General features: G+C 38.2%; 1 protein-coding gene across 8 annotated transcripts in view; it reads left to right on the top strand.

The window, feature by feature from the left end:
• The window catches only part of LOC141493339 (protein FAM228B-like), a 53648-nt gene extending 29101 nt beyond the window's left edge, over positions 1–24547 (top strand). For all 8 annotated transcript variants that reach the window (XM_074194561.1, XM_074194601.1, XM_074194577.1 and 5 more), the window contains 5 exons: positions 16734–16821; positions 16920–17073; positions 17166–17252; positions 23881–23983; positions 24357–24547. In XM_074194561.1, the coding sequence (XP_074050662.1) occupies positions 16734–16821; positions 16920–17073; positions 17166–17252; positions 23881–23983; positions 24357–24449 (525 nt within the window). In that variant the 3' untranslated portion in view covers positions 24450–24547. The remainder of the gene's footprint in view (positions 1–16733; positions 16822–16919; positions 17074–17165; positions 17253–23880; positions 23984–24356) is intronic.
• Positions 24548–27971: the final 3424 nt, after the last annotated feature.

Below are 27971 nucleotides of genomic sequence, written 5' to 3'. Positions count from 1 at the left end.
TAGGGTAAGATAGATTTCTATACCCAATTGAGTGTGTATGTTATTCCCTATCTGAATCAATTTTGATGAGATTAAAAGCTTTTTCTTACCTCTTTTATGAGAAATAACTTACCCATTCTGCCTCCCCCTTTCTCCCAGTACATTCCTCTTTCACCCCTTAACTCTTATTTTTAAACATTTTATTTGTTTTCCGATTATATACAGTAGTAAATTGTACCCATCATTTTTTTCAAGGCTCTGAATTCTACATTCCCCCCCCCCCGTCTGACAGTGTCTACATTGTTTCCATGCCATATATTGATGTAAATTGAATGTTATAAGTGTAAACTTAAGAATAAACATAAACTCCCTCCCCCACAAGAAGATGGGAAACCTCAAGAATAGAGAGAGAGAAAAAAAATTGTACTTCAGTCTGTGTTCAGATTCAAATGGCTCTGTCTCTGGGGTGAGTTCATTTCTTTAACATAAATCCACCAGACAAGTTGCTTCAATATTTCTCCCTCAGTTGCTATCACTAACTATACCTCCACTCTATTCCTCCCCACTCTCGTTTATTCTATTCTCTCTCTCTCCTTTCATCCTGGCCCTGTCCAAAAGTGTGTTGCATCTGAGTACCCTCTCCCTTGATCTTTCCTCTCTTCTGTCACCTATTCCCCCCTTCCCTCCCCCTATTTCCCCTCATCCCGTCCCTTTCCTCCCATCCTTCTCCAGGGTAAGACAGATTTCCTCACCCTATTAAGTGTGTATGCCATTTCCTCCCTGAGCCATTTCCGATGAGAATGAAGGCTCACTCATTCCCCCTTGCCTTCCCTCCTCCCCTACATTGAAAAAGCTTTTTTTTGACTCTTATGTGAAATCTCTCAGCTTCTTCATCTCCTTTTCCTTCCTTCCAGTACTTTCCCCCATTACCCATTGACTCCATCCCTTTACCACATCATACCATTATATTCTACTCCTTCCTATGTCCTGTCTATATATGCTCCTTCTAACCACTCTTATAAATGAGAAAGTTCACATGAGTTATCAATATCTTCTTCCTGTGCAAGAATACAAACAGTTCAACATCATCAAGTTCCTCATAGTTAGTCCCTCTCTTCCACTCCCTCTATGGTTCACCAGAGTCCTGTACTTGGAGATCAAACATTCTGTTCAGCTCTGGTCATCTCATTAGGAAAGTTTGAAAGTCCCCTGTTTCATTGAAAATCCATCTTTTCCCCTAAAAGAGGATGTTCAGTTTTGCTGGGTAATTGATTCTCGGTTGCAAACCAAGATCTTTTGCCTTCTGGAATATCATATTCCAATCCCTATGAGCCCTTAATATAGATGCTGTCAGATCCTGTGTAATCCTGACTATGGAGCCTCTGTAGTTGAATTGTCTGTTTCTGGAAGCTTTTAGAATTTTCTCTTTGATTTGGGAGTTTTGGAATTTGGCTATAATATTCCTGAAAGTTTTTCTTTTGGGATCCCTTTCAGGAGGTGACTGGTGAATTCTCTCAGTTTCTATTTTACCCTCAGCTTCTAGGATCTCAGGGCAATTTTGCTGTATTATTATTTCTTGAAAAATGAAATTTAGGCTCTTTTCCTGGTTGTGGCTTTCAGATAGTCCAATAATTTTCAAATTATTTCTTCTGGATCTGTTTCAAAGGTCAGTTGTTTTTCCAATGAGATATTTCATATTTTCTTCTAATTTTTGGCTTTTTTGGAAGAGTTTTATTTCTTCCTGATTTCTTGCAAAGTCATCAGCTTCCTTTAGTTTCATTTTGCATTTGAAGGAGTTATTTTCTTCAGAGAGCTTTTTTATCTCCTTTTCCAGCTGGCCAATTCTGCTTTTTAAGGCATTCTTCTCATTTGCCTTTTGTTTTGCTTTTTGCATTAGGCCTAAACTGGTTTTTAACATATTATTTTCTTCAGTATTTTTTTTGTATTTCTTTCACCAAGCTTTTGATTTGGTTTTCATGATTTTTCCGCATTTCTCTCATTTCTCCTCCCAATTTTTCTTCCACCTCCCTGAATTGCTTTTCAAAGTCTTTTTTTGAGCTTATCCACAGTCTGAGCCCATTTTCTATTTCTCTTGGAGGTTTTGGATACAGAAGCTTCAATTTTATCAGTGTTTTGCTCTTCCATAGGACTGAAGTAATTCTCTAAGGTCAGATCCTTCTTTCCAAGGTCTTAAGTTCTCCAGCCGCGCTTTGATATGTAGATGACCACAGCTTTGCCCTCTGCCCTGAGGCTATAAGGCAGGATCCAACTATTTTAGTAAGGAAGCCTAAACTGCACCCTGAGTCTGAGTGTAGGCAAACAGCAGAGTCCTGCCCCAGGAAGAGCAGAGAAATCTCTGCAGACTTCCCCTACCTTCTCTGGGTGTGCTGCCATTTTGGCTCTGCCCCTCCTTAACTCTTTTTTTTTTAGATTTTTTTGCAAGGCAATGTTTGCCCAAGGCCACACAGCTAGGTAATTATTAAGTGTCTGAGGCCGAATTTGAACTCAGGTACTCCTGACTCCAAGGCCAGTGCTCTATCCATTACGCCACCTAGCCGCCTGCCCTTAACTCTTTTTTAAAAAATTTTTATTTAAAGCAATGGGGTTAAATGATTTGCTCAAGGTCACAACTCTGTCTTAAAATATATTATTCCTTTATATTTTTCAACCCCCACCTGTGCCTTGTTATAATATATTCTCCTTCTGTCAAAATAAATGAGAAAGTTTGTATGAGTTATCAGTATCATCTTCCCATGAATAAGCAGTTCAACATCATTAAGTCCCTTATAATTTGCCTTTCTAGCTTACTTTTTTTATGCTTCACTTGAGTCTTATATTTCAAGATCAGATTTTTCTGTCTTTTCATCAGGAAAGTTTGAAAGTGCCCTATTTCATTGAATGTCCTTTTCCCTGAAGGAGTAAGTTCAGTTTTGCTGAGCAGTTGATTCTTGGTTGTTATCCAAGCTCTTTTGCCTTCTTGTATATCATCTTAATGTAGAAACTGCTAAATCTTGTGTTATTCTGATTATGGCTCCACAGTAACTGAATTATTTCTTTCTGGCTGCATGTAATATTTTCTCTTTGACCTGGAAGCTCTGAAATTTGGCTATAGTATTTCTGGTAGTTTTCATTTTGGGCACTCTTTCAGGAGATGATCAGTCAATTCTTTCAATTTTTATTTTATCCTCTGCTTCTAAAATATCAGGGCAGTTTTCCTTGATAATTTTCTTTGTTTTTTGCAAAGTAATGGGGTTAAGTATCTTGCCCAAGGTCACACAACTAGGCAATTATTGTCTGAGATTGCATTAGAACTCAGGTGCTCTTGACACCAGGGCCAGTGCTCTATCCACTGTGCTACCTAGCTGCCTCTCCTTGATAATTTTTTGAAAGTTGATGTCTAGGCTTTTTTTGATCATGGCTTTCAGGAAGACAAATAATTTAATTATCTCTCCTAGATCTGTTTTTTTACAGGTCAGGTGTTTTCACTTAAATTTTTTTACAATCATTATCTTCCCTTTGCTCAATATATATTATAAGGAATTTCCTTCATGAGCTTTTCTATCTTCTTTTCCATTTGTTCAATTCTGCTTTTTAAAGCATTCTTCTCCTCATTGACTTTTTGGACCTTTTCCCATTTGGCCTACAATGGTTTTTAAGATGTTATTTTCTTCTGTATTTTTTAATGTCTCCTTCACTAAGCTGCTGACTTGGTTTTTATGATTTTTCTGGCATTCCTTTCATTTCCTCTTTCCAATTTTTCTTCTACTTCCCTTGATATTCAAAATCTTTTTTGAGCTCTTCCATGGTCTGAGACCAATTCATGTTTTTCTTGGAGGCTTTGGATATAGAAGCTTTGACTTTGTTATCAACTTCTGAGTGTGTTTTGATCTTCTCTATCTCCATAGTAACTTTCTATGGTCAGTTTTTTGTGTTGTTTGCTCTTTCCCCAGCTTGACTTGATTTTATCTGTTAAGGTAGGGCTCTGCTTCCCGGGTGGAGGGCACCCAAACTTTTGGGGTTTTTTGGCAGCTGGTTTCAGAGATATTTCTAGCAACCTGCAAGTTTTCAGTCTTCCAAGGTAGAGGTGTTTACTCTCCTGAACTGTGGGTGACCACAAGTACTCCTTTCTGCCCTGGAACTATGGAGAGAGTCCCCTATTTCTTTGGAACAGTGAGGTCTGTTAGCTACTGCTTCTCCTCTTTCTGGGCCTGTGACCCAGGACTGTGACCAAGATCAGAGTATGGGCAAATTTAACAGAGTGCCTCAGTGATAGCAAAGAGACTCTTGTAATCTCTTTCTGACCATGTTAACATCTGTGGAACAAGAGCTACCAGAAGCAGCTGCCTTTGCTGATTCAGTAACTCCCAAGGATTGCTCCTAGTTCACTAGGGTCAGGTCTGCTGGGCCAGACCTGCCCTGGGTTGTGCTCCATTTTCACTCTGGTGTGGCAGACTTTCCTAGCTGACCTTACAAACTGTCTGAGCTGAAAGGTCTGGAAACTGATCCAGTCTGTTCCTGGATTGCTGGAACTGGTTTGCTCCAGTGTGGCTGTACTGCTTCTCACCCAAATGCAACTCCTCAACCCAAATGTAGACCCATCCCACTAATCTTCCAAGTTGTCTTGGGCAGGAAAATTTTTTTCAGTCTTTTTTGTGGGTTATGCTACTTTAGAATTTATTTAGAGTCATTATTTAAAGATATTTGGAGCTCAGTAGAGTCCTTGTCTTTACTCTGCCATTTTGGCTCTGCCCCGAGTGTGAGATTTTTTTTACATGATGAGGAGGACCCCTATGTAGAGACCCCTAGTGTCTGCTAATTCTGGGAGCTGTCCTACTGTGGAGCAGTTGTCCCTTTCCTGGGTGAGTTCTAATCCTGACCTAGACAAAGTGAAGTAATTGGTGAGGTCTTGTGTGCCAGGAGAGCAGGAGTCTCCTCAGTGGGGGCTTCAGTTGGGAAGATTGACATCTTACCTGAGCTCACCAAAGCTTCCTTCCTAGGGCTTATTCTCTGGGGAGAGCTTCGCTGCCTGTAGCCTATTTGTGCCTACTGTGTATAGCTTAGTTGTCCTTCAGACCACCCCGAATTTTGATTCTTTTAAGATTTCAATGACTTCTGGACAGACTTCAATGGAGAGATACTAGTGTTCATTTTGATGCACTGATATTTAGAAGGATTTAGAATTGCTCCTCTTTTTTTTGCTTTTTTTTAAAAGAGATTTTATTTATTTTGAGTTTTACAATTTTTCCCTAATCTTACTTTCCTCCATCCCCACAGAAGGCAATTTGTCAGTCTTTACATTGTTTCCATGGTATACACTGATCCAAATTGAATGTGATGAGAGAGAAATCATCTCCTTAAGGAAGAAAAATAAAGTATAAGAGCAAGATCAGACAATAAGATATCAGTTTTTTTTTTTTTTCTAAATTTAAGGTAATAGTCCTTGGTCTTTGTTCAAACTTCACAGTTCTTTCTCTGGATACAGATGGTATTCTCCATTGCAGATAGTCCTAAATTGTCCCTGATTGTTGCAGTGATGGAATGAGTGAATTCATCAAGGTTAATCATTGCCCCCATGTTGCTGTTAGGATGTATAGAATTGCCCCTCTTGACTAAGGTTCCTTCAACTCATCCCCCTGGGAATCTGGGTCAGAATCACTGGCATCTGCTTGTAGAGCTTCTCATCTTGCTCACTGTTCCTCCGACTGAAGAAAACGAGTCTGTGGTTGACTCTCCACCTGAGCCAGGGTCTCTCCCCTCTGAGATGCTGTTTGGTGCAAGGTCTTACCTTGGGTTTCAGGGAGACATTTCAGCATCATGAAGAAGCTTCACCTACTTTCCGCTTTTCTTCCCTCCAATTACAGGCCTAGGTTATCATCTGTTGGTAGCTACAAACTGCCTGTTGTGACTGAATTTTAACAAAAGGGTTATCTGAGGCAGATCTCTACCTGAGAGGATATGTATTCATGAGCATGCTGCCCATCAATAAATGGGTTCATGGCTTACCTCCATCAATGTCAAAGACTCCAAGTAAAAGATCAGCTGCTCTGTTAAGAGATTGTGGGGAAACAGAGCAGGACAGATAACATCATGGGAGCTGTGGCACAGAGTACATGATTGGTTCAAGCTTGACAACAGAAAAGTAAGGAACTCCCTTTTTCTCTCATGAGCCCAAGAAGTGCACATGAGACAAGAAGTACAGAGATATGAATCAGACTGTTTTGGACAACAAACCAGTCATTTATGAAGGAGAGTTGGGTGGAGAAAGTCTTGCAGGACTGACTCCCTCCCACATACAGACATTTCCCAGGGTCAGTTAAATTCCTTGAGGGAAGAATAGATGAATTTTAAAATTTAGCCCATTATAGGCCAATGGAACTTAGTTCAGAGACAAAGAACCATGAATTCAGCAGTTACAAAGTGATAGATTCTATTTTAATCTTCTCAATTCCTCCTTTGATCAATGAGAGATAGGAACTTTTCATAGATCATTTGTCTATAATTTAATCTTTTTAGATCCTTAACACAAATGTCTCTGGTGGACATTCAAAATGGGTATTAGCAAATAACTAATGAAAAGTTGAAAAAGAACAACAGTAAAACCGATTGAGTTGAAGCCATAGCAAGGACAACTAAAATAGAGAACTAAATTAAGAAGGGCGATAGATACATCTCAGCAAACAGATAGCTGGGAAATCAAAAGTCCAAATAATGCTTATAGTCATTCAGATTAACTGACATTCAGGCTGCGAGCATCCCAGCTTCCTGTTTCCAATGTCCATGGAAGTAGTACATTTTATCTTGATCTCAGATGTCCCACGCAGTCTCAAAATCCTTGGACAATTTTGAAGGGGACTCCTCTTCAGTAGATCTACTTTTCTGGTTTCATATTTTTGGTAGAAATTCTTAGATGTTCTTGTTAAAATCTTTTACAAAATAATTATGTTTAAGAGGTTTCCTAAGTATTTAAAGTCAGCTCAAATCTTATAGATCTGATAACATTAAATTAGGAACCTATAGTTCGTTAAAACTTTGGAGAATTTTGGGGAATGGCTTAACCAACTGTGGTATATGTATGTGATGGAACACTATTGTTCTATTAGAAACCAGGAGGGATGGGAATTCAGGGAAGCTTGTAGGGATTTGCATGAACTGATGCTGAGTGAGATGAGCAGAACCAGAAAAACATTGTCCACCCTAACAGCAACATGGGGGTGATGATCAACCTTAATGGACTTGCTCATTCCATTATGCAACAATCATGCACAATTTTGGAGTATCTGCCATGGAGAATACCATCTGTATCCAGAGAATGAATTGTGGAGTTTGAACAAAGACCAAGGACTATTTATTACCTTTCAGTTAGAAAACAAAACTATTATCTCATCATGTAATTTTGCTATCTCTTATACTTTATTTTTCTTCCTTAAGGATATGATTTCTCTCTCATCATATTCAACTTAGTTTAATGTATACCATGGAAACAATGTAAAGACTAACAGCCTGCCTTCTGTGGGAATGGGGGGGGGGGGAGCAAGATTAGGGGGGGGAAAATTATAAAATTCAAAATAAATAAAAATCTTAAAAAAACCCACCTTAACATTGGAGAATTTGGAGAATTTCAGTTTTAATTACCCCTTGCTGTTTCTGTCTTTATCTGAACTCTTTACCTATACAAACACTATTAATAATAAACTAAAACTAAAGGTAGTAAAATCTTAAAAAATAACAGTAAAAAAAAAAACCTCTGAAAATCTTGACTTATAAATTAGTCCTTCTGGTTAAAGATTGAATATTTATGATGGCAGCCAGGTGGTGCAGTGAATAGAACACTGGCCTTGGAGTAAGGAGGTTAGGAGTTCAAATCCAGTCTCAGACACTTGACTCTTATTAGCTGAGTGACCTTGGGCACTGCTTTGCATCCAGAGCCATCTCCAGTCATCCTGATTTGTATCTGGAGGAGAAAGTAAGGCTGGTGACTTGGCACAGCATCCCTTCACTCAAATACAATTAATGCTTGTCATGGCATCATCTCCCCTGATAGCATAGTCTTTGGGAATGAAGGACAATCATCATTATCAGTAATATTTATCAAAGTAGACCTATAAACTAGGGCTGAGTTCTCTTCTAAATTATTGACTCCATGATCATTTATCTTTCTATGATATAAGTTAACTAGCTGTTACCATTGATATATTTAAGAAATTCTGGGGCAGTTAGGTGATACAGTGAATAGAGCAGCGCTTCTGGAGTCAGAAGGACCTGAGTTCAAATGTGGCCTCAGACACTTAATACTTACTTAACCATGTGATCTTGGGCAAGTCACTTAACCTCATTGCCTTGCAAAAAAAAAAAATTGAAATACAAACTGAAAAATCAAAAGCTAAACATTTTTCTGCTGTTGTTTGTCTTTCATTTTCAAAGATGAACATTGATGATTTCTTGTTTTGGGATGAATTAGCTTAAGTGAGATAGAACTGTACAAAGTTGAAAGCTTCATTCTTTCTTCCATAGTCATTGAAGTCCAGTGGTAAGACAAAATTCATGATGACTGGTGATGTGCCAGGTTGCAATAGATGACCTTGGTTTCTTTTGTGTCTGACCTAGCTCTTAACACTCCACAGCATATGCCTCAGCTGCCTTTATGGCCATTGGAACAAACTGTTCTCATTCTTCTATTCTTCCAGAGGAAGCAGACATCCCCCTAACAGGTGGGTTTGAGGACTATCACTTACCTATATAACCTTATTTTAGCCTGCGTGCCTAAGTGGTTTACCAGGGTGTGGCCACTGTACATACTTTCTAAAGACACAGGTAAGATCTCATTAGGTGGATGAATACCCTTAAAAGAACTCAGAAAGATCTCACATTAGAGGAGCAAGTCCTCCTGAACTCCATACATCTCAACTAAAAATCCTTCTAAAAATAATCACCCCCCAAATGTTACTTATCATATCCTTCTTTGAGCATTTCTTTTTTCAAATACAGCTTAAAATTCAAACAAAAAGGCAGTCATTAGAATTTCATAAAATAATCACATTATTATGTTGATTAAAAATGTAACTTCAATACAGACCATTCTAAATTTACCTTTCTAATGTCAGAACCACAAATCTTTTCTATTCAATAAATATACTTAAAAATACTTCCCCTTATTCAAGGAGTGTTTAAAATGGGGAAGGAGTACCTTGTTTCATAGGTTCTTTCTTATAAAGCTGATCATGATTCATTTACTTCCTGAAGCCAGCTGGTTTAAAAATAGGAAGGTTTTTTTAAAAGATCTTTTTCCCATCCATGATACCCCTGTTTTCTTTTTCATAAAGTAAGCATTTATTATTCTTCACTTTGAAAATATACTTAATATATTTTTAACACCATGACAATAGCCTCCACCAATTAAATCAATAATTGCACAGTATCCAAATAAAAAAAATTAAGTTCTCCAATGATATGATATACCATTAGTTTAACAACATTTCATATTCAATGGATTCTTGGAATTTACAACACATGACACATGAATTTAAAACATGAAGCAAAACTCCAATCTAATCAGATGATACTAATTCAGTGAAATACATTTCTAAATTACTTTTTCAACAGGAAAACATAATTTCAGAAATGGTTTTAAATTCATAATCCTCAAAGTCTGGAAAGACAATAATGCAGAAGACATAGTTCAACAAAGACTCAATTAGCAAACAGTACCATATACAAAGTCCAGATGAAATCACCTAGGACAAAACTTACTGATTTGAAGTCAGTATTAATTCATTATATCCTGGGCTAAGCATTTCAAGCTATTGTTAAATAAACAAGCAAACAAACAAACAAACCTTACTGGGCTTTCAAGGCTTATAAAAGCTTAAAATTCTTCATTACTTGGATGAAGACATTTGAAAGAGATTTTTGTTATGCCAAAAATCACAGGAAAAATATCATTATTATGTATTGCATTCCCAAATCAGTACATTCATATAGTTTACAACCTTCTCTTAACAACTGAATCCAAAACAAAAGAATCCAGATTTTAAAAAGAGTGTACCATTTTAAACATTTCTATTAAACTGAATTATCAAATTTACATTAGCCACTTTTCTTTATTCATGTCACAGATTGGTAAACTGAGGGGACTTGTTTTAACATCACACATTTGGGAATTTCCAGATCCATGCATTTTTCCCAACACTTTGTCTTTAATGCTAAAGAGTAGAATAAACTCTGACTTCTCATAAGCATCTTATGACAACATTTCATATTATGGGATTCACTATTTCCAATTTATTCATTAAAAGATTTTTTAAATGCCAGTCTGACATTAGGTTTAAACTATTCCAATCATTCTATATAAAAGCACATTTTAATTTAGTTTAAATCTGGTTTCTATTTGCTTATCAGTTTAGTCCTAGCTCTCTATAGTTTTTCCCTATATAATTCCAAATCAAACTGAAATTTTTGTTACTCACATGCCCAAGAGAAGAAATACATGAAGTTCCACTAAAAGTTTCCCCAAAGATTTCTTTCAACATATGTGTCTCCTGTGGTCTGAAAGTCCATACCTATTTTATTATCTTCTATATTCTTCTCTTAAAACAGTGAATAGAGCACCGGCCTTGGAGTCAGGAGTACCTGGGTTCAAATCCGACCTCAGACACTTAATAATTACCTAGCCATGTGGCCTTGGGCAAGCCACTTTAACCCCATTGCCTTGAAAAATCTAAAAAAAAAAACTTGCTTTAATTTTAATATTCACTCCTTCAATTCACCTTATTCCAATAGCATTTCAGACTATTATTCTCCAATCTTTACTTCACTGAGTTTCTTCTTTATAATTTGAACAGAGTTAAACAAAACCAATGATTTCTTGTTCTGACTTTGCCAATACTTTAATTATATTAAAAACTGTTGGGGTTTTTTTTTTTTAACCAATTCTGTTATTTCCTAAAAGATGGAAGCACCAAAAGTCCTGTAAAATAATTTTGGCAATTATAAAAATCTTTATCAACTTACACAAACTTGGATTACTAAAACAACAATGACGTTCTGGTATATAATTTGCAGAAATGAATAATCTAATATAAATAATAAAAATTAACAAAGAATTTAATAATAAAGAATTTATCCAAATAAATTTTACTTACCTTTCAGGTTAATTTCTTAAATAAGTTTCTCTGGGCACAATTCACTTATAAAATGCTAGATTCAAAACAATAAATTTGTCATTCTGGGTTGTAGTGGTAGTGGTAGTGGTGGGGGGGTGGCAGGAGTCTCTTATTTCTCTTAAAACAAAATCTAAAGAGTATTAACTCTAAAATTCACTAGATTATTTCAGCATTTAATCAAACCTTTAACCCAAAATCTGGAGATGCATAGTAAAAACTTACATTTGTCAAAAATTAACTTTCTAATTTATGTCATAAATTTCTGTGGTTTGAGGGGGGAAAAATTCCCTTATCTTTTATCTCTCCCCATGTGCTCCAGAAACATCCAAAGAGTGCAGGTCTGAAAAGAAAGAGACTTGTTTTAAAAGACTTAAAGAACTCAAAAAATAGTCACAAGACAGTTATTTTTTTCCCTTAAGTGTTAGGCATACAATTTTCTGAAAGTACTCTTTAATAAAATATCACTGACAATATATATATATATATATATATATATATATATATATATATATATATACACACACACACAGAGGCTTACCAACAGATAGTTGTGAGAAATATGGACCCTATATTGTTTATAATTTTGGATGATTTTGATGCTACAGTAGACTCAGACTACCAGCCATGGCAGAGAATCCTTGGGAGGAATAGAGTTGGAAATACCAACAGCAATGGTCCCTTACTCCAGCAGACTTACATTGCATGACCACCTCATCACCAACACTGCCTTCCATTTCCTAAATGCAATAAAACTTCATAGATGCACCCTTGTAACAAACTTTGTATTCAACAAAAGCAGCAGCACCAAGGCAAGAGCACTACCAAAAACACTTAATATCAATTGGGAACAGTTTGGTGTTATCATGGAGAGAAAATGTGCCAATACGATTGGCAACAGTGGAACAGAAAAGGAGTGGGTAGCTTTTGGAGATGTGGTAAACTTTTCTGGGCCAGAAAACTCTCAAACATTTATATTTGATGAGAAATTCAGAAGCTGCTAAATGAAAAACAAGAACTCCAAAGGGATTACCAGCAGGTTAGTTCATCTGTCTCTTAGAAACAACATTTTGCTTTGTCAAAAGCAAAATACATAGCTTAGAGATGCAGGATTCTTGGCTCAGTAAGGCAGCAGATGAAATTCAGTTTTACACAGATGTTTGACCTTCATTCTCAAAGAATACCATGACCTTAGGAGTTGATGACAAGCACATGAATTTGAGGGCACCCAAAATCACCAACCTCGCTTTCTCCTCCAGAGCAATCTGGGTCCAGTGGCCAGATAGTAAGACGACTAGAGATGGCCCTGGATGTGAGGCAATCAGAGTTAAGTGACTTGTCCAAGGTCATATGGCTAATAAGTGGCAGGTGTCTAAGGCGTATTTAAACTCCCATCTTCCTGACTCCAAAGTCACTGCTCTATCCATTACTCTGATAGTAACTATCCAGGGCATTTTTGTGCCCTAGGGTTGTTTATGGACTAAAGCCATATGGTACATTTCAACTACTCAGTGTGGATGTAGCCATCAATGTGACTTCTTAGTGATATGAATCCTATTCCTAATCCTAATTTCTAACCCTAGAAAGATGGGCTCAACACTGATACTCATCAGATCAGCAATCAATGCCAAAGCCATTTACTGTTTACATCAGGTTGAAGTCAATCCTTTTGCCAAACTTCCAACTGAAGAACTTTTGAATGCCATTTGGCTCCTCTCATGTGGCAAAGTATCTAGTAGAGATTGTTCTGAGATTTACAAAGCAGGGGGCTCATATAAAAGCTGACTGACATTTTTTGAGTTATATGACAAAAGATTACCCCCTCAAGAGTCCATCTCTATAAAGATTGACCTGTGACAATCATGGGATTGGGATGTCTCTCAGTTATTGCTGGCATGATTCTTGCCAGAGTCGTCCTTAAGAGGCTAACCCTAGGGGAGGCTAGGTGGTGCAGTGGATAGAGCACTATCCTAAAAAAAAAAAGAGGCTGACCCTTCACTTGGAAGATAGTCATCTACCTGACAGCTTGTGTGGCTTCCAGAAGGACTAATGGATGGTTTGAAGGATATTTGCTGTCTGACAACTCCAGACAAAATGCTAGGAATAGCATTTTGTGCACAATATTAATGGTTCTTACCAAGGCCTTTGATATTATCAGTTATGAGAGCTTGCAGAATATTGTGGTTGCCTAGAAAAGTATTGTTCACCAGTTTGATGATAGCATTATTGCCTGGGTTCAGGATAATGGACAGTGCTTTAGCACTTTCCCAGTACCCAGAGCTTTTAAATTATTTATTTACAAGACAACCAAGGTATATACAAGGTTAAGTGGCTTGCCCAAAATAATTGGCCATCACTTGGAGAATGGCTTTTATGGAGTACTGTTGCTGTATAAGAAATCATGAATGGTCGGACTTTAGAGAAGCATGGAAAGAATTACATGAATCGATGCCAAGAAAGTGAGCAGAATCAAGAGAACATTGTATACCTTAACAACATTGTGAGTAGACCGACTATGATGGATGTAGCTCCTTTCAACAGTTCAGATAGCTAGGACAACCTTGGGAGACCTGTTATGGGCAATTTTGTCCTCATCCAGAGAAAAACAAAAAATAAACCAAAAACCCCCCTACAAAATCTGAGTGGACACTGTGTTCACTTTTTAAAAAAATTCTTGTTTTTCCTTCTATCCCATGGTTTTCTTTCTTTTCCTTTAGTCCTAATCCTTCATACACAAAATGACTAATATGTAAACATGTTAAACACAAATGTTTATAAATTTTATTAGACTGTTCACCACTGAGGGGAGGGTGGTAGAAAAATATATGCAAGTGGATGAAGGTTGAAAAACTTTGATAATACTTAAAAACCACATTCACAAAACATTTTAAAAAAAGAGAAAGACTTGCCCAGAGATACACAGCTAGTGTGAAGAATCTGAGTCCAGATTTGAAGTCAGGTCCTCCTAACTACAGGGCTCTATCCACTGCACTACCTAGCTGCTCCACTCACATGCTTTTCTTGTATAATGTTTTCAGCAACATTATCAGATGTTTTCAATAAAAATGAAATGGCATTAAGATCAGTTACTGCACTTATGGCAAAGTATTTAACTTCAAAAAGCTACATGCCAAGACTAAAGTGAAGGGAGAGTTGGTAGATAATTGTATGCTCAAATGCTTAAGTTGAGATGCATCAGAGCATGGATCAATTCTCTGCTGCTTGTGCTAATTTTGGCTTAACCATCAACACCAAGAAAAAACAGATGCCCCACCATTCAGCACCACACCATTTATATATGGAACTATTGGTTACAGCAAATGGAGAAATACTGAATGCTGTGGATAAGGCAGTATACTTTTCAAGGATGTAGACATTTAGTGAGATTGACACGTTGTCAGAGCTGACTCAGTGTTTGGGAAGCTCCAAAGAAAAATGTGGGAAAGAAGAGGCATTAGATTGACTACCAAGCTGAAGGTCTATAGAGCTGACCTCATTGTTGTGTGCCTGTGAAACCTGGACAGTCTACCAGTATCATGGCAGGAAACTGAATTGCTTTCATTTGAAATGTCTTGAAGGCAGGATGGCAGGATAAGATACCATACACTGAGGTACTTTCTCCCAAGCATTTAATCTCTTGTGATGGAGAGTGTAACTCCATTGGGCTGGCCACATTGTTCAAATGTCAAATGTACATTTGCCTTAAAGACTATTTTATATTCAAACTCACACAAAGCAAGAGATCATAGACCATCAAAAAAAGGGATACAAGGATACATCCAAGGTCTCTCCAAAGAACTTTGGAATCTATTTATTGGGAGACATGAGAGACACAGGCACAGGACCAGCATGGTGGACCCACATCAGAAGTGGTGTGGTCTATGAGCAAAGCAGAATTGAGGAGTTCCCCCTCCCCAAATGAGATGCTCAAATTTAGAAATAACTCTTCTCCAGATGCTCATATGAAGTATTTGTACCTGATCTGTGATAGAGCCTTCTGAGCTTATATTGGTCTTATCAGCCTCAGTCAGATACACTGTACCTTGACCATGACATTGTCTTTTTGGTCCACCCAATTGGGAAAGCTGTATTTACCAACTCTTTCAATAGTTACTTTATCTGATAATTTATCTCCTTTGCTCAAAGACATCTCTGGTCCAATTTAGGTAAAGAGCACCTTACTTGGTTTGATTGTTGGAGACCTTGTTAGCTCATATACAAAATAGAATAGAGGGAGGTTCTGATAAGGATCTGGGTAGGAAAACTCTTTATCCTTATTATACCTCTACCACCAACTGACTTGATTGAATTTTAATGAAAGGGCAAACTATGGCAGGCTTTAGCAGAGACAAGCTACCTGCTGATAATTGGGTCCATAGCTTGCCCCTATTAATGTTAAAAATCCTGAGCAAAAGGACAAAATCTTTTATAGGACTTAGGGAGTCCAGAACAAACAACAAAACAAGATAGATGACATCACGGTATTGGGACAACATGCTTGGTTAGAAGTTTGGTCATGGGGCTGGCAATGACCCCTTCTTTTCTCATGAGACTAAGAAATGCTCTTTATTGGAGCCCAGGAGAGAGAGGGGTCCAGACTTTTGGGAAGCAACCAGACATCATTGAAGGCTCAGACTTCCTTGTTTTTCATTCATCCCCTAAGGTCAGGTAAATTCCTTGAGGTAAGAATAGGTGGATTTTAAAATTTTACCCCCACTACAATTCAAAAGAACTCAGAACCATGGCTTAAGCAACTGAGGACAGAATCAACTGTAACTTGTAAATAGGATCCATAAGAAATGACACAGGGTTAATGTTAGCCTTCTTATGTCCAAGGAGCAGGCCATTCCAATTGTAGGTTGTTCAGCTGCATAGACATTTCCATTTGTTTCCATTGATTTTTCTGATGTGGGTTTAGGAACCTAGTTTAAAGTCATACAAAGGGTACCTTTGTATTTCTGGAGCTTGATATAGAGTTGGCATTTAATAAATACTCGAATGATTTTTAAAAGTAGTAGCAGCCATCTTTGCATGATATCAATGAAAGCAATTTTGAATAACTGGTATTTATTTCACAGGATGAGAAGAATACAGGGTAGGGAGAACCTGTTGAGATCACTGGGGAGAGTCAGGTGTCAGAAGTGGGGGTGAATAGAAATGGCAACTCTAGTGTGCTCTATCCCAGGCAGCAGCCTAACATCAGAGTTCCATCTCCAAGATGCTTCAGCCCAGGGGTTAACCTCACTTGGGGTAGAGAGGCAGTTTCCAGCTGCTTATGGAATGCCCCACCACCACCAAAGGGCCCTCAGGTCTGCCCAGCCTGCCCTGGGTCAATCTTGGGTCCCAATGGCAGAATTTGGGTCTCTTTTATGCAGAGAGGTCTTTCCTCATGAGGAGAAGGTGCAGAAGTCAGCTCTGGCTCTCAGGGCTGGAGTGCTCAGCTCTGAGGATTTCTTAACCCTTATCCTGTCTGAACTAGTCATGAGTCGGAGCCTCCCCCTTCCTCTGGAGATTCAGTGTTTTCTGAGGCACAACCTGATCCTTGGGTGGGTTGAGGAGAAAACTTCTTATCACTGAAATCATGTTTGTTTCTTCCAGGTTACCCTCCCACCATTCCATGATCCCCTGTTACAAGCCCAGGAGAACAGGGATGAGGACAACAGAGCAATTCTTCAATGTGAGACAGGTACTTTAGAGAACTGCTAACTGTCCTGTCACCTCACACTTTTAGAACAATCCAGAGCTGACTAATCAATGTCTCATGTGCTGCTTCTCACCATTTAGGAAAAATGTATACAATGAAAGAGTTTAAAGAAATAGAGAAAGCTAAATGGCTGGCCAAGCTTCCACAATCCCTCGCACGGCAGAATATGAATCCGAGTGAGTGGCTTAAAGTCCCAGCTGCATATGTGGAAAGTGAATTTCGTCAAAGATCCAGGTAATGGTTGGTTCCTAGCATTTTAGTCTGATGCTTGCTCAGTCCTAGTCTTGGAAAGAAGTCGTTCCTCAGTAACTCATTTTATTTTTAAGGTTAAAAGTTAAAGTGAATCGTAACCAGCTCAGTGTGGACTTCCGAAAGTCTTTAGAAACCAATGGAGAAGTTGATGAGATTTCCCAGTAAGTCTTTTATCAATAACTTCATTATTCCCTCATTTATTACTGTTGTAGCTGGGTGACATTAGTTATTCATCTTTTTTTGAGCTTGTTTCCTTTCCTGCACATGGAGTTTACAACATCCCCAAGGAAAGCACTTTCAGATCTTCATAGAAATGTGAGTTGGTGGGGTTTCTCTCACCTGTGAACTATCAGTCATCTCCTTCCCAATTCTGCTTAGAGAATGCCAACACTGGAGTTGGAATAGATACACGGAATCCTACACTCCATACTTCCATGGACAGCATTTTCCTCCCTAGGTCCTCTGTTACTGACTTGAAAGTTCTTTTCACTCAGAATAGCTTCATCACTCACAGTAACTCTTTGAATGAAACTGCCATTACTGTGATATTTGTCCTTCATTCTTGAAGAAGATGGTGACAACAGGGAGGTGATGCCATGACATGCACATGATTTGAATTTGAGTGAGAGGGATGCTGTGCTAAATCTCCATCCTCACTTTGTTGTCCAGAACCCATCTAGGTCTAGTGGACTGAATATGAATCAGGATGAATGAAGATGACTCTAGCTGGGAAGCAATCAGGATTAAGGGACTTGCCCAAGGTCATTTAGTTAGAGTCTGAGGCTGTATTGAACTCAGATCCTCCTGACTTCAGGGGCAGGTGCTCCACCCACTGTGTCATCTACTTGTCACTGCTGTATATCATGTTCTTCCCACTCAGAATAGCTTTGCAATTCACAGTTACTCTTTGAACAATACTGCCACTGCTGTACACAGTGCTCTCTTGGTCCTCCTTGTTTCCTTTACACTTTCAGAGGTTGGAGGCACTGGAGGATCAGTTTCTGTACATTAGCTCATGAGCGTAACAAACAAGTTCACTTTTACCAGGAAACCAGAGGACAAAGAGACAAAAGCAAAAGTCACAAGTTAAGTGCCAAGAGAAAATGACCCTCATGTCCACAGGGATTTGTGTATCCATCTGTCCCATGGAGGTTGATTAGAGCCATGTTCTAAGAGTCCTTGTTGGGGCACATAAGGCCAGGATAGCTCCCATCACTGATTGGGCAGAGCAGTAGTGTTTTCTGGTGCTGACACTGGATTGCTCTATTGCCTTCTTCTGGGTGGCATGTTTACTTTTTACTGCTGGGGGTGGCATCTCATGTCTTCTCCATTCTCTATCCTGTTGCCTACAGTTCCCCTCTCACTGAATGGGAGAGTGACAGCTCTCTTTAGACAAGAATTGAATGTGAGTCAGCACCCTGAGCAGCATACCCAAGCCAAGACTGGCTGTTCTTTAGCCCTCTGTCTCAGGTACTGATAAAAAGTCTGGTCCCTCAAAAAGAAGCTGACTTAATATTACAAGGTTCTTATAACAGTCGATTTCAGAGACTGCTCAGAATCCCCTCCACTCAGAGCAGTTCAGAGGCTTAATTGCTAGGGCAAGTGTTGCTTCCAAGATTCTCTTTGGGCTGAGAACTAAAATTTGATGAGAAAGGTAAGAGTAATCCCTATCACCCTCTGAACCACATTTCTCTTCTTATCATGCACACCTCCAATAACCAAACCTTGCTAGTCCCTGTGTTTACCTCTGCCCTTTTCCTGAGCTCTGCCATCATTTCTTCTTCATCCCCCGGAAGTCCCAACCCTCCTACCTGTGGGATTTGATTTCCTTTAATCTCTTCCTCCTTTCAAGGGGACAAAGAGCTATCTATAGAGGCTATCATTGTCCAGAAGAAGAAGCAGGAAGAGTTTCTCTAAGGAACTCTTTTGTTTCTGGTTGCTTGTGAGGGTAGTGCTGAATTCCTCCATCTAGACACCCAAATTAACTGCAGTTAAGACTTTTAGAAAAGAAAGCAATTTTAAGAAGTAAAAAAGATAGCCTGACTGGGATTGCCCAAGCCTCAGCTGCCAAGATCCTTTAAGAACAGGGATGAGGCATCATACCTTGATTTAAATGGCCACAGCTTTGCCAGAAGACAGAACCAACTTAAATTTGGGAAGAGGAGTTCTCAGAATCAGTTTTGATACATCTAAGCTGGGTGACTGTAAGTTTTCCTTTCAGGAGCTTGATTTTCCTAAACTGTAAAATACTGATAATAATTCTGTAACCACTTGATGATGATGCTGTTGGGCAGGGTTAGTAGTATAAGTGAATACTCCTCCTTGATGGACACCCACCTTTGGTGGAATATGAGGGTAGTCATTCATTCCAAACAATATTCTGCACTGTGTGGGCCAGTTCCTTAATCACCATCTTTTCCACTGAGCATGAGGAGAGAAGTAAAAACTCCAAACCCCAACAAACCAATAGGAAAATAATATGAACCATGAGCACACCAGACCAGCTTGGCTCATAGAATCAAGAGAGAAAACCTATAACTCTAATTGCTTACATCACTAAAATAGAGAAAAAGTAGGTCAATGAGTTGGGTTTGAAACTAAAAATTAGAAAAAGAATAAATTAAAAATCCTCAAAGATCAAACTGAAATTTCTGAAAATCAAAGGAGAAAATTGCAAGTAAGAAAACCATTGAACTAAAATTAAAACTAGGAGTTGGTTTTATGTGGGGGGGACCCCACAAAATAAAGAAACAATTATACTGATTTTAAAAAAAGAAGAGGAGAAAAATCAAAATAGTATAAAAAATAATCCCCACCAATGAAGAGGAAATGAACACAAATTTTAGGAGTTATTTTGCCCAATTATATGCCGATAAATTTGATAATCTAAATGAAATGGATGAATAGCTACAAAAATATAATTTACCCAGATTAACAGAAGAAATAAAATAATCAAATAACCCAGTCTTTGAAAAGGAAATTGAATAAGCCATCAATGAACTTCCTAAAAAAAAAATTCCCAAATTGAGATAAGATGCGCAAGTTAATTCTACTAAATATTTAAAGAAAAATTTCAATACTATATAAATTATTTACAAAAATAGGTGGAGTCCTACCAAATTTGTTTTACAACATAAATATGGTGCTGGTACATAAGCCAGGAAGAGACAAAACAGACAAAGAAATTTATTGACCAATTTCCCTAATGAATATTGATGTAAATTTTTTTTTTAGGTTTTTCTCAAGGCAAAATGGGGTTAAGTGGCTTGCCCAAGGCCACACAGCTAGGTAATTATTAAGTGTCTGAGACTGGATTTGAACCCAGGTATTCCTGACTCCAAGGCCAGTGCTTTATCCACTACACCACCTAGCCACCCCAATGTAAAAATTTTTAAGTGCTAGCAAAGAGATTTCACAAAGCTCAGATACAATGATGAGTTGAAAGAATTCAGGGCTGATTCAATGTAAGGAAAACTTTCAGCATAATTAATCATATCAATGACAAAGCCAACAGAAATCAAATCTCAAAAGATGCAGAAAAAACCTTTGACAAAATATTGCACCCTTCCTATTAAAAACATTAGAGAACATAGGAATAAATGGAGATTTCTTTAAAATAATAAGTAATATTTAAAACTATCAGTAGGCATCTGTAATGAGGATAAATAAGAAATCTTACCAACACAATCAGTGGTGAAACAAAAGTGCTCAGTATCACCTCTATTTATTGTACTGGAAATCTTGGTAATAAGAAAAAAGTACTGAGAGAAATTAGAAAAGGCAATGAGGAAACAAAACTATCACTCTTTGCAGATGATTTAATGTTATACTTAGAAAATCCTAGAACTAAAAAACTACTTGAAATTATTAACAGTTTTAGCAAAGTTGTGGGATACAAAATAAACCCACATAAATCAACAGCATTTTTATATATTACCAACAAAGTTCAGTAGTAAGAGAGAGAAAGGGAAATTCCATTTAATATAACTGTAGACAACCATAGACAATATAAAATACTTGGTAGTCTACTTGCCAAGACTAAGCCAGAAACGATAAAATTATAAAACATTTTTCACACAAAGTCAGAGCTAAACAATTGGAAAAATGCTAGTTGCTTATGGGTAGGTTGAGCTAATGTAATAAAAATGACAATTCTACTCAAATTATTTTTCAGTGCTATACCAAACTACCAAAAATTATTTTATAAAAGTAGAAAAAATAATAACAAATTCATCTGAAGAATAAAAACTCAAAGATTATCAAGGCAATCAATGAAAAAAATGGAAAAAAATACCAGATCTCAAACCATATAATAAAGTGGTAATTGTCAAAACAGTATGGTATTGTCTAAGAACCAGAGTGGTATATCACTGGAATAAAATTCAGAAAAAAAAATTACATTATAGGAAATTCAATAGTAGTCTAGTATATGCTAAACCCAAAGATCCCAAGTTTTGGGAAGAAAATAATAATAAATTAATAATAATTAATAATTATTTTTTTTAGAAAAACTGTTCAAAAAACTGGAAAATAGTATGGAAGGAACTAGGAATAAACCAATATTTCATAGTGTATACCAAGATAAGTCAACAGGTACATGATTTACACCTAAAGGGTGATAGCTTTGATAAGCAAATTGAGAGCACAAAATAATTTAGATTTATGGATAAAGAATGAATTTAGGGCCAAAAAAAGGATGTGGGTAGCATTACAAACTGTAAAACAGATAATTTTGATTATATAAAATTAAAAGTTTGGTGTAAACAAAGCCAATACAACCAAAATGAAAAGGAAAGCAGAAAATTGAAAATATTTTGCTATAATAAAGGCCTCATTTCTCAAATATATAAATGAGCCCAAAATATAAAAATACAAGTCATTCTCTAATTGATAAATTGTCAAAAGATATGAACAGGTAATTTTCAGACAAGGAAATCAAATCTATCTATAGTCCTATAAAATGCCCTAAATCACTATTGATTAGAGAATTGCAAATTAAAAGAGGTACTACCTCCCACATATCAGTGGTTCTAATATGACAGAAAAGTAAAATGTTGGATGTTGGAGGGAATGTGGGAAAACTGGGATGCTAATGCATTATCATTGATGTGAACTGATCCAATCATTCTGGAGAAAAATTTGGAACTATATCCAAAGGGCTATAAAACTGCATACCCTTTTATCCAGCAATACCACTGCTAAATTTGTAACCTAAAGGTATCCCTAAAAAAGCAGCTGTTTTTGTGATAGCTAAGAATTGGAAATCAAAGGAATGCCCAACAATTAGGGAATGGCTAAACAAGTTGTGCTATATGATTGTAATGAAATATTATTGTGCAATCAAAAGTGAAAAGCAGGATGATTTCAGAAAACCCTGGAAAAACTTACATGAACTGATGCATAGTGAAGTGAATAGAACCAGGAGAACATTGTACACAGTAATAGCAATATTCAACAAAGAACTGTGAATGACTTAGCTATTCTACACAATACAATGATCCAAGACAACCCCAAAGGACTCATGAAGCATACTGTCTCCAGAGAAAGAACAGTATTTGATACAGACATAAGCATGCTAATTTTCATTTTTTTCTTTTGAGTCTTCTTGTATAAAATGACTGATATGAAACTGTTTTACATACTTGTACATATATAACTATATATATAATTATATATATATATATATATATATATATGTGATTGCTTACTGTCTCAGAAAAGGGGAGGGGATAAAACTGAACTGTAAATAAAAAATATATATTTAAAAACAAAACAGAAGAACCAGATTCAGGCACATTCACTCAGAGCTCTTGTTTTGGGCAAAGTCCTAGGACCTCTGTCTTATTGTATTTTCCTACCACAAATCATTCAATGGTTCTTTTTCTTCCAGTTGTATTATTTGCAAATAAGGACATAATATGACCAGTCATAATTTAAGACTAAATTAGGTAGTGAGCACTGAATTTGAAGTCAGAATGACATGTTTGACTCCTTCTTGATACTTATTTGCTATGTGATTCTGAGGAAGTCATTTAACTCTTAGCTTGTTTCCCTGTCAAATGGAGAGAAGCATGATGACATCATGGAGATGCCATGAGAAGCACATGAATTTTGTGCAAAGTCACCAGCCTCACTTTCTCCTCCAGAGCTATCTGCATCCAGTAGTCACATATGAAGCAGGATGACTGGAGATGGCCCTGGATGCAAGGCAGTTAGGGTAAAATAACTTGCCTAAGTTCACATAGCTAGTTAGTATAAAGTGGCTGAGGTCACATTCCAACCTCTGTCCTTCTGCAGTCTTCCTGATTCCCAGGCCAGTGCTCTAACCATGTTGCAGAGCAAGGACTAAATCCCAGCTCCTGAAAGTTTAGATAGTTAGCTCTCTCCCATATATAGAGAAGAGAACATCTCACTCGTGCCTGTGTTCATGTGCATGGAAGAATGGGATGACATTGTTTGCCCTTTGTTTTCAAAGACCACCAATGGCATCTTGGGGTGATGGCTAGCCTCATGCAAAATTGGATTTAAGGCAGAGCTGCACAAAGTCATCCATTTCATGAACAATGGCATCTGTCTCTCACTCAACACACACACACACACACACACACACACACACACACACACACACACACACACAGAGTTCTTGGGGCAAGTAGTGCTGGAAAAGGTCTCTGTCATGACTGATGTTCCTCTGCACCCTTGTTCTCAAACCTGCCACTAGCCCAACTTTAGTTACTGCTTCCTTCAGCATTTACTCTGTGTATTCACCAAGCTGGATTCTTTGGACAGGAAGGACGTTTCTGAGGAGTTCAGCAGAATTTGCTTTAGTCCTCCTAAGCAGCTTCCTGATTTGAAACTGAGCCTTGAGATGACAGATGAAAAGCAAGACTCGGTGAGAGAAGGTTCCTAACTGGGGGGAGGGATGCATTCCCTTGAAGACCTTGTCACCAATATAACAATCCAAGAGAAAAATGAAATATCAAAGACAGGCCATAGGGAGTGAGCTAGAAGTAAAAAGGAACTTCTAAGGAAGCTCTGTGGAACACCTTAACAGCAGCCAGCAGTCTCTTAGGGCCTTGGCTGAGGAGCTGGCTCTAACCAGAATCAATCCTAGCTAGGCATTTCCGTCTCCAAGAGAACTGAAGAGTGGGAGGTTCCCTGGAAGGGGTCAGGCACACAAGTGAGAGCTGCTTTCCAAGTACCATTGCCCCTCTAAAAGTCAGATTTTTTTTTCCTTTTCTGTCTGGGTATGACATGCTGAACAGGTGCCTACAGCTAGAAAGCATGAAGAAATCACAGTAAATGACAATCCAAGTGTCACTGACATCCCAGCTGAGCTAGGCCACGAGAGCTTCTGAAGGTAGGCCTGCATAGGGCAGGCAACAGATACTGGGTACTACCCAATGCCTACTTACTGACCACTCCTAAGAGCTCATAATAAATTTTTTTACTGAAATGTGTGTCAGAGTAGTGGTTGGAACATATAGATGCCACTGTGAGTGGCCTTGGTAGACATGACCACTTGAAGCCTTCAGGATTCCTGACATAGGAGCAGATGAAGTCCATGATGGCCAGGCTCAGCCAGGTTCCAAGAGAGCCATTGAGCTAGAAACATCTTTTCTGTGAATCTGGGTTCAAAAGAAAAGCTGCTTCCCTAATTACCTCTACTCCTCACCAAACAGTAATGAACCAACCTGGAAAAATTCCCAAAATTAAAAAGGTAAAAAGGAAACTCTTGTTGGTAGAGATGAATGCCCTATTATGTGGGAGGTGGCAAGGCAGAGCCTTCAGGAAACAAGAGAGCTTCATTCTGTCCTTCCCCTTTGGGGACTCTTTAGGAATGGTTTCCTTTGCAAACTCATCAAACCTTCTTCAGGTGGTCTCTGAAGAAAACAAGAAAAAAGTCCCTGTTTCCCTTATGCTTTCATTCTTAGCCTGTTACACTAGAGGCTGGAGGAAGTCACCCCCTTGGGTGAAATCCAGGATTCTTTCTTGGCCAAGTTACCTCACTCCCACAGGGAGCTGCTTCACACTGTCATTTCTCTACAGTCTCCTGTGAAGATCTTCTCTAATGCCCATTTTGTTACCAATTTGGATAAATGGGTTCCTCTACTGTTTGCTGAATATTCTTTGTAGAAGTGCTATTAGGTGGGAAAGGGGGTCAAGCCATGATATGAAGCTTGGGGTCACCAGGCTTCCTCAAAAACAAAGCAGTTAGAAATTAGATGGGAACCTGATCATATCCCTGGCAATTTTCAAAGGATCAAGTAGATAAGGCACTTTTGAGCCCAAGATCCCATCTCTGAGAAGAGCAGATGGTCGTCAGGCCCATGAATTATGTCGCCCAGAACAACAATCATGGGAGGCTTGGGTTGTACAGCAAGAATATATGGGACACACCAAAAGATCAAAGTAATTAGAATGTTCAGTGTCTAAAGGTTCAGTGTTTAGTCTTAGGTTATTACAAGAGTTCTTTGTTTAAAGATGAAGAGGACATGCTTTCATCATTCAAAGGACTCACAAGTTAGCTGACCCATACATAACTGAGAGACTGGTCACCTTTCCTGTTTATAAAATAACCCTGGAGAATGGAGGGAGCCCTGATCAGGATGATTCATTGCAATCACCAATTGCCCAGAGTTAGTTTAGCATTCTAATGAGCAGGTGGAGAGAACTGATGGACAATGACTTATTCATAAACTGAGGAAAAGAGACTGTCCAACCGTACAAGATTTTCTAATTCAAAAATGGACCTTGAAAGAGATGCATCTAGTGATGGAAACTATAAATGATTACAGATCAGGAGATCACAATTCAGGGGTGCTCATTTCCAGTTCAAACGTACTTGAGACTTTTAGAGGACAGATTCAACCCAAGAGCTCAGAAATATTGCTAGTCGGGGCAGCTAGATGCTCTGGTCAGGAGGATCTGAGTTCAAATTTGACCTCAGAAATTTAATACCTACTGGTGTGACCTTGGGCAAATCACTTAACCCCACTGTCTTGCAAAAAACCCCAAGAAAAACATAAAAAAATACTGATAGCCATCCTAGAATGGCTTGTCAGGTATAATAATGTTAATGACCACTGACTGACCATCAGCCCATATCAACTACTAGCCCTGATATAGGAGCTAACAGGAGAGAATGGGATGAGTCCAGCCAAGAGATGGCTCAGGGAAATGTACCTTCCTTGTAACTACATGTTTACTTCTCCGTGAATTCCTGCATGTCTCATGCTTGTTCATTTGACTGTGCTCTTGGTTGTGTTTTGTGCAATGGCTCTGTCCTCTTACCTGGAAGGCTCTCTTCCATCCTCTCAGCCTCCTGGCTTTCTTCAAGTCCTAGTCAGCACCCCACCCTCTACAGGAACCCTTACCTTAATGCTAGTGCCTTTCTTCTATAATTATTTTTTTATCTTGTATTTGTACCTATTTGTTTGCATGTGTTCCCCTCCATTGGACTGCAAACTTCTTGAGAGCAGCAATTGGTTTTTGTTTGGTCTTTCTTTGTATTTCCAATGCTTAGCATAGTGTTAAACATTTAATGACAAAAATGGCAAGTAGAAATTAGAGCAGTTCTGTTAGATAAGGATTCATCAGAGTAATGAGTTCTTCAGCTGAGAATCAGATCTCAGCTCAAACTAGGAGAAAGAGAAAGCAGGGAGGGAGGGGTCTGGGCAGAAGAGCTAAACCAAAAGGTCTCAATCCATTGGAGATTAGGGGATGTCTACCCTAAACATGTAAGACTGGTCAAATGGGCAGATGGGAACATTTTTTCTGACACCCCTGAAGGTAACTAAGGCAGATGCTGTTGAGTACTTAAAGCTTGGTTAGACAATGAAGACACCAAGGTCAACCACTGTATCCCTAGCCTTGACTTGACTATCTTACTCCTGGACTGGGATAACTTTAGAAGAGAGAGGCCAATGGCTTTGAGCAACTCTACCACACTTAAATCCAATTTATGCACAAATCAAAAGATATCACTCTTATCCTTTTTCTGTTTTACCTATCTCAAAGTCCTTTGGTAACATGCAAATGAAGAAGCAGTAGGTGTGGCTAACCTGGGAGGGTAGGCATAACCCTGAACACAGATGATTCAAACCAAAAGAAGTAAACAAAAGGCTCAAAATGAGAGGCTCAGGACAATGCGGTTTTCACTTGCAGCAAAGCACCATACCACTCTCTTCAGTGCTTAGGGTTCAATTCTGATGAGATCAAAGAACACAATTCTAGGTGACTTTAGTGCCAGAGTAGACACAGACTACCAGATATGACAGGAAGTCCTGAGGAGAATTGGGAGTTGGAAACAAGAGTCGCTATGGTCATTTACTACTGAAGATTTGTGCATTTCATGACCTCACTACCAACACTGTCTTCCATTTACCTAAAAACAATATCGCTTCATATGGATGCATCCTCACAGCATTGAATAGACTTATTTTTAAAGAGACATATACAATACAATTTAACCTCTTCAAGCTAAATATTTAGTCAAAAAAAAGTGGCAAGATGACTAACAGAAGACGTCAAAAGATTAGAACACTTCTTCAAGTAGGGACAGTTCCTTGTTAACTTGGAGGGAAAGCTAAGCCAACACATAGTTGACAACAGTGGAGTAGAAAAGGTGTAGGTAGCTTTTAGAGATTGGGTATATAGCACTGCATTTCATCATCTAGACCAGAAAAAGAAAAATCAAGATTGATTTAACAAAAATGATGGGAGTAATCTGGAAACTGCTTAAATGAAGGGAAATTTCATTTATCTCCAGGAAGGCAGCATTTAATTCCATCAAAAATAAAGTGGAAAAATACAGGATTCTTGACTCAATAATTATATAGATGAAATTCAGTTTTATGCTGGTAGTAATAATCCAAAGC

This window comes from Macrotis lagotis, chromosome 1 (genome assembly GCF_037893015.1).
Source record: "Macrotis lagotis isolate mMagLag1 chromosome 1, bilby.v1.9.chrom.fasta, whole genome shotgun sequence".
NCBI classification, from domain to species: domain Eukaryota; kingdom Metazoa; phylum Chordata; class Mammalia; order Peramelemorphia; family Peramelidae; genus Macrotis; species Macrotis lagotis.
This window is presented reverse-complemented; position numbering and strand designations above follow the sequence as displayed.